General features: G+C 43.9%; 1 protein-coding gene across 1 annotated transcript; it reads left to right on the forward strand.

Annotated features, from left to right (window-relative positions):
- Positions 1-5235: 5235 nt before the first annotated feature.
- Positions 5236-5946, forward strand: LOC128628118 (late cornified envelope protein 3C-like). The gene is made up of 2 exons (XM_053669990.1): positions 5236-5260; positions 5653-5946. The coding sequence occupies exon 2, from the start codon at positions 5674-5676 to the stop codon at positions 5944-5946; it is 273 nt and encodes a 90-aa protein (XP_053525965.1). The 5' UTR covers positions 5236-5260; positions 5653-5673.
- The last annotated feature ends 592 nt before the right edge of the window (positions 5947-6538 follow it).

Below are 6538 nucleotides of genomic sequence, written 5' to 3' on the forward strand. Positions count from 1 at the left end.
CACTTGAAAACTAAGTAGGTACATATAACTTACTATCAAAGTTCTCATCTTCACTTGTGTGGTGCATTTTTATTTTTTATTTAAATAATAAATAGAGGAGACTACCACCAGGATGGAGGTGTAGGTACACATACTTTGCCTCCTCACACAACCAAAAGGACAACAAATTTAAAAATAAAAAATAGGCAGAACTGCCAGAAAAATCCAAAAAATCCACAGTATGGAAGTCCAAAAACTAAGGAGTTAAAGAAGAAGCATTCATCCAGACCAGGAAGTAGGGCAGAGACTGGAAGCTGGGGTGGAGAAGACTCAAGGCAAGGTGGCAGCTGGACAATTGGGTAGGCAAGGTGGAGGTTTTCAGGCCAGTCAGTCACACATTCATGCACAGATAAATCAGGAAGAACAACAGGGGAGGGAGACAGACCGTGCAACCCAAGGTCCCACCACTAGGGAAATAAAGCCTCAAAACCTCTCACTGTAAAAACCTATGGGAATTGTGGTGGTGGGAGAAACTCCCAGCCTCACAGGAGAGTTTGTTGGAGAGACCCAACTCTAGGGTCCTAGAGTGTACACAAACCCACACACCTGATAAATAGCCCAGAGGGCCCAATTTGCTTGTAGGAAGCAGGAAAAGTTACTGAAAGTCAGTGGGGAGATGAGCAAACAGTATTGTTCCTTTTTGAAACCCCTCCCCCACATACAGTGCCACAACACAGTGACATGGTTTGCCTCACCCTGGCGAATACCTAAGGCTCTGCCTCTTATTACTAGAAGGCACAAAGATACATATATATATATATATATATATATATATATATATATATATATATAATATCTCCCAAGTGAAACAACAGTTCAAAGCTCCAAAAATAGAACTAAGCAATGAAGAGATAGCCAACCTATCAGATGCAAAGTTCAAATCACTGGTAATCAGGATGCTCATAGAAATGGTTGAGTATGGGCACATAATAGAGGAAGAAGTGAAGGCTATATAAAGTGAAATAGAGGAAAATGTACAGGGAGCCAAAATATCACTATGGGAAAAAAACTGGGACTCAAATCAACAATTTAGAGTAGAAGGAAGAAATAAACATTCAACCAGAACAAAAATAAGAAACAAGAATTCAAAAATAAATGAGAAGAGGTTTAGGAACCTCTGAGAAAATTTTTAATGTTCCAATATCTGAATTATAGGGGTGTCAAAAGAAGAAGAAGAGCAAGAGCAGGAAATTGAAAACTTATTTGAAAACATAATGGAGAACTTTTCTAATCTGGCAAAGGAAATAGACTTCCAGGAAGCTCAGAGAGGCCCAAAGAAGCTAGACCCAAAGAAGCACACACCAAGGTATATCATAATTACATTACCCAAGATTAAAGATAAAGAAAGAATCTTAAAAGCATCAAGAGAAAAGGAGACAGCTACCTACAAAGGAGTGCCCATAAGACTATCAGCTGATTTCTCAAAAGAAACGTTAAAGGCAAGAAGGGGCTGGAAAAAAGTATTCGAAGTCATGAAAGGCAAGGATCTGCATCCAAGATTACTCTATCCAGCAAAGCTATCATTTAGCACAGAAAGGCAGATAAAGTGCTTACCAGATAAGGTCAAGTTAAAGGAGTTCATCATCACCAAGCCCTTATTACATGAAATGTTAAAGGGACTTATCTAAAAAAAAGAAGATAATAAAAATATGAATAGTAAAATGACAACAAATGCATCACTATCAACAACTGAACCTAGAAAAAACAAAAATGAAAGCAAACACCTAAAATTGAAATAGAATCACAGAAATGGAGATCACATGGAAGGTTATCAGTAGGGAGGGGGAATGGGGAGGATAGGGAAAGGTGCAGGGAATAAGAAGTATAAATGGTAGGTACAAAGTAGACAGGGAGGTTAAATAGTATAGGAAATGAAGAAGCCAAAGAATTTATATGTATGACCCATGAACATGAACTAAGTTGTGGGAAATACTGGTGGGAGGGGCAGTGCAGACAGAGGGCAATAAAGAGGAGAAAAAAATGGGACAACTGTAATAGCATAATCAATAAAAAATATTTTAAAAAATTAATTAACTAACTAAATAAATAATAGGATGATGATGTTAGATGATAGATAGATAGATAGATAGATAAGCAGATAGATAATTAAGAGGGCCTTGCATGGACCAATAATAAGCATTTATTACAAAAAAAGATTTTTCATATAAATCTATGTATGTGATATCCAATAACTAGACACTAAATGACAAACTCCAGGAATAAATATCTTCCTAACACACTGTTTTCAGGCTTGCTCATCTCATCTTCCACTTTTCACAGCATCAGTCATAAGTCACAAAGGAGGAGGGCAGGTCCTTGTTTATTTCTTTGCTCATTTATTACTAATATGTCTTGCTCAGAAGACTCACCCTGAAGCTGGACAACAGATAAAGCAATTCCTGTTCCAGAGTTAACATCTGTGTTATTGGTCATACAGTCCCCAGTTTGGGCCAGCCAGGTGAACTTCTTCTCTGTGTGTTATTCCAGATTCTTCAGGATGTCAGAGCTACTAAAGCATCCTTAAATGGCCCACATTTGGAGTCACTGTATGCCCTGGCCCATGGGCTCAAGTATCTGTTCTGTAATCTCAGGTTCACGATGGAATCTTCTTAGAAGGACAGGGAGGGCTGTGACCTGGGGGAGGTTTGGTGAGGGAGGTGTGGGATGAAGGCCCTCTACCTCAAGAAGGAAAAGAATGGAAACATCCAGAAATGGAGACGGGGACTCAGGGGTGGATGTGGGAGGCACTGCTGCTGGCCGGTTCTGAAATAGTTTGAGCTACATTGACCAAGGGCTTGTGTTACACCTAAAGTGTAGCCCCAAAACAACTGAAAACTTCACATTACTGGGATTTAAAATGGCCTCTGTACTTATTTCTAGAAAACCTAGGCTTGAACTCTGAGACAACATTAGCCCCTGGCACTCTTACCTTTTTGCCTTAGGGCTCAATCATCCAAAAGGTAAATACTTGGTTGGTGTTTATCCTCTCTGCTAGGTTGCAAGATCACTGAAGGCAGTAAACATGTCTCTTCTTCCAAATTTCACTGCTGAAATCCAAGCTGAGCAGGATATTCACTGGCCCTACCTGGGACTCAGAATGTGCTTCTCAGATGAGAATTGTTGGAATGACTTAAGTGAGAGTATTACAGGAGATAGGACAGGTGATGGCAGAAAGAAGAGAGACTCAGATCAAACTTTGGGCTGAGGAGAAAAGCCATGGAGTAACGTCTCTAGCAAGGGTCCTGGAGGAGGGTCTGAGTAGAGCTAGCAGGGCTCCCAGATTTCCCTGAGGACACCCTTTCACTCAGGATGCCCCTGCCTTAGGCATCACCTGGCAAAAAGGTGACTTTCCCCACTTCCGAATCCTCTTCAGCCTTGCCACGTAGTTGGGCATATTGGGGGACCATCATCAGAGTGAGCAAATGGCTGCTGTTAGTGCCTTCACCCCACACCCCCCTCACTGAACCTCCCCCAGGTCACAGCCCTCCCTGTCCTTCTCAGAAGAGTCCACCGTGAGCCTGAGATGACAGAAGAACATACTTGAACCCGCGGCCCTGGCCATGAAGTGACTCCAAATGTGGGGCCCTTTCAGGATGTTTTAGTAGCCCTGACATCCTGAGGAATCTGGAGTAACACATAGAGAAGTTCACCCAGCTGGCCTAAAGGAGTGCAGCAGTAAGACTGAAACTAAAATAACACTCAGAGGGAAACTGTGGTCTTATTTTCAAGCAGAGAGGACTGGAAACTGGCCCAGCTTTCCCCTGTTCCCCATCAGAAACTCCATTCTCTCTGTCCAGGGCCATTCATGTTCCCACGCAGAATTTGAAAGAACTTTTGAAATCACTGATTCAAAATGAGTAAATTATAGATTGGAAAGAAAAAGAAGACTGTGGCCTTTACTATTAATTTAGTACTTAAAAACAGATGACCAGTCCTTTAGGCTTGTAGCATTAGAAACATTAGCTCTAATGAAATTTTACTTAATTTCATTTAATTAAATTTAAATACATGAATGTTAAAGTGCCAATGATCTTTTTATGGTAAATATAAAGTATTACTTTGTATCATCATTAACTGAGATAAAATTTGATGAGGGACATATCTGCCATATCATAATGAAAGAAAATGGGAAATAGCATAAAGCTCAGCTATTACGAGGTCTTTGCTATTATGAGATCAAATGAGGCTCACAAACCATGTCTGCCATCGTCAGCTTCACAATTAACAACCATGTTTGCAAGATGGCTTATTATCATTGTTTGCACAATTTTTTCTTAGCTTTTCCAAGCACAAGAACCTTTTCCTTCTGTGCTTCCTTCCACAGCTTCTACTGTGGTAGAGCCAATAGGACATATGCCACAGTCAGGGAGAAGTGGACACATGGAGGCACAATGAAAAGACCTTTTTCTCCCCCATCTTACTAATCCTTCTCCTTATAGACTTCTTCCTCCTTCTTCTTAATAATATCAATTGTTAATCCTGCCACAGCTAGAGTTGTAAGACCCTTCTCCACCCTAACACTTCTGCTGCTCCCCATGCTGCCATGTAGGGACCATGAGGTTCGCGTAGGAATTTTTCTGTCTTATACAGAAACTGGCTTCAAACCTCCATCCTTCAGGCCACATCACATTCCCACAAGACAATGACTTTGTCTGGCTGTCACTTCCCAGAGAACATCTGAAGGCTCCATCTCCCTTTGAGACCTGCAGTGCAATGGGGCTGTGACCTCCAAAGCTGGACTCTTAGGCCTGAGGTCTTTGTAAACACTTTTATTTTAGTACCTCTTTCATCAGATCCAATATATTCCCTTGCCTAAGTGATGGTCCATTCAGACTGTGAGGTACTTGAGGGAATAAACATGTCAAATATATGTCTATATTATCATTATTGCTAAGTGAAGTGTCACTTAGAGAGCCTGTGTCAAAGCATGGAAGTGAATGAACAAAGGTGCACCAGCAGGTCTAAAGCAGACTTGAATGGGAAGTATTTGGCAGTCCAAGGACATCCTGGTCCCATCTTATTAGAACTTTAGGTTCCGGCCCAGGGAGACACTAGAGGCAGGTAATTAGGAAGTATGTGGACTTGTCATCTCCCCTGGTTGTGAAAGCAGCAGCATGCTCAGGCCATGTGTCACAAACCCAGCACAGAATAAAAGGGCTCCTGACCTGCGCTCCCTATCCACAGCCTCCTCAGGACAAGCTTTCTCCTGCCTCTGAATCCGGTGAGTGCTCAGCAGGGCATGGGACTCTAGCTGAGATGCTACAGAGGAACATGAGGGTCATAGCAGAGGAGAGGGAACCTGAAGGGTCTGGAATTTTCATTGAAATCCCAGAGACTGGGCCCCGAGAGGGCAGCAATGTGGGAAGTGAGGGCCAGGAGGGAATCCCTATGGATGGATGCCCAGTTAGGTTGGCAACACTGGGTGCTGGGTGGAGGGCACAGTGGGAGGCATCTTGCTTGATCAAACTACCCCCCCATATCAATGGGCCTCTCCTTCCTGCAGCCTTGGCTCAGGAAGCAGCTGGGCTTAGAAATGAGGGGTCCAGGAAATCAAGAGTCAGGAGACACTGAACTGTGGGTTCTGAACTGACAAGGTGCTTCTGTTTTGTCCAGGCTCCCTCATCTCCTGCCAAGATGTCCTGCCAGCAGAACCAGCAGCAGTGCCAGCCCCCTCCCAAGTGCCCCTCTCCCAAGTGCCCCCCAAAGAGCCCAGCACAGTGCTCACCCCCCACCCCCTCTGGCTGTGCTCTTAGCTCTGGGGGTGGCTGTGGCCCCAGCTCTGAGAGTGGCTGCTGCCTGAGCCACCACAGGCACCACCGCAGGTCCCACCGATGCCATCTCCAGAGTTCTGACTCCTGTGACAATGGTGGCTCCAGTTGTGGCCACAGCTCTGGGGGCTGCTGCTGACCTGGACTCTGATGCTGAGACAAGTGATTTCAGAGGAAACAAGAATCTAAAAGGCCAAGGAAGAGCCCCAGCCAGACACAGCCTTTCCTAGACAACCCATTCTAATCTTCTCAGGCTGAGCTGCAGTGTTCCAGGGATAGTTATTCCCACTCTCTCCAGATGATCTTCCAGTCTGCTGTCCAAGTCCTTACATTTCCTGATCCCCTGTGCCTGACAATGATTGGCAGTGTCTGTGCCTGACAACCCTGTGAAAAAATAAAGCTTTCTTCCTGATTACCATGGCAGCTCATGTGTATTTTCACTCTGTCCCTTCCCATGTGGATAAGTGTGTGTCCCTTGGTCCACTTCTCAGGCCCAGCACCGCCCTACACAGGGTGCAGAATCCCAGTCCTAGACTACAAAACAATAGAGTCTATCAGTCTTTCTGTTGCTGATTGTGAGGTGGGGGGGGGCTGGTAGAGAAGAGCATTGGAGGCCTCTAATCATTAGTAAAAAAAAATGAGTTTCCCCATGAAACATGGGGTGTGGGTTCCTCTCACAATGGGCTCTTCAGAATCCTAGGAGGAGCTACTATGTGCTGTTTGATGAGCTA

The sequence above is a fragment of the Artibeus jamaicensis genome, unplaced genomic scaffold (genome assembly GCF_021234435.1).
Source record: "Artibeus jamaicensis isolate MK-2021 breed Jamaican fruit bat unplaced genomic scaffold, CSHL_Jam_final contig_1715, whole genome shotgun sequence".
Lineage (NCBI taxonomy): Eukaryota > Metazoa > Chordata > Mammalia > Chiroptera > Phyllostomidae > Artibeus > Artibeus jamaicensis.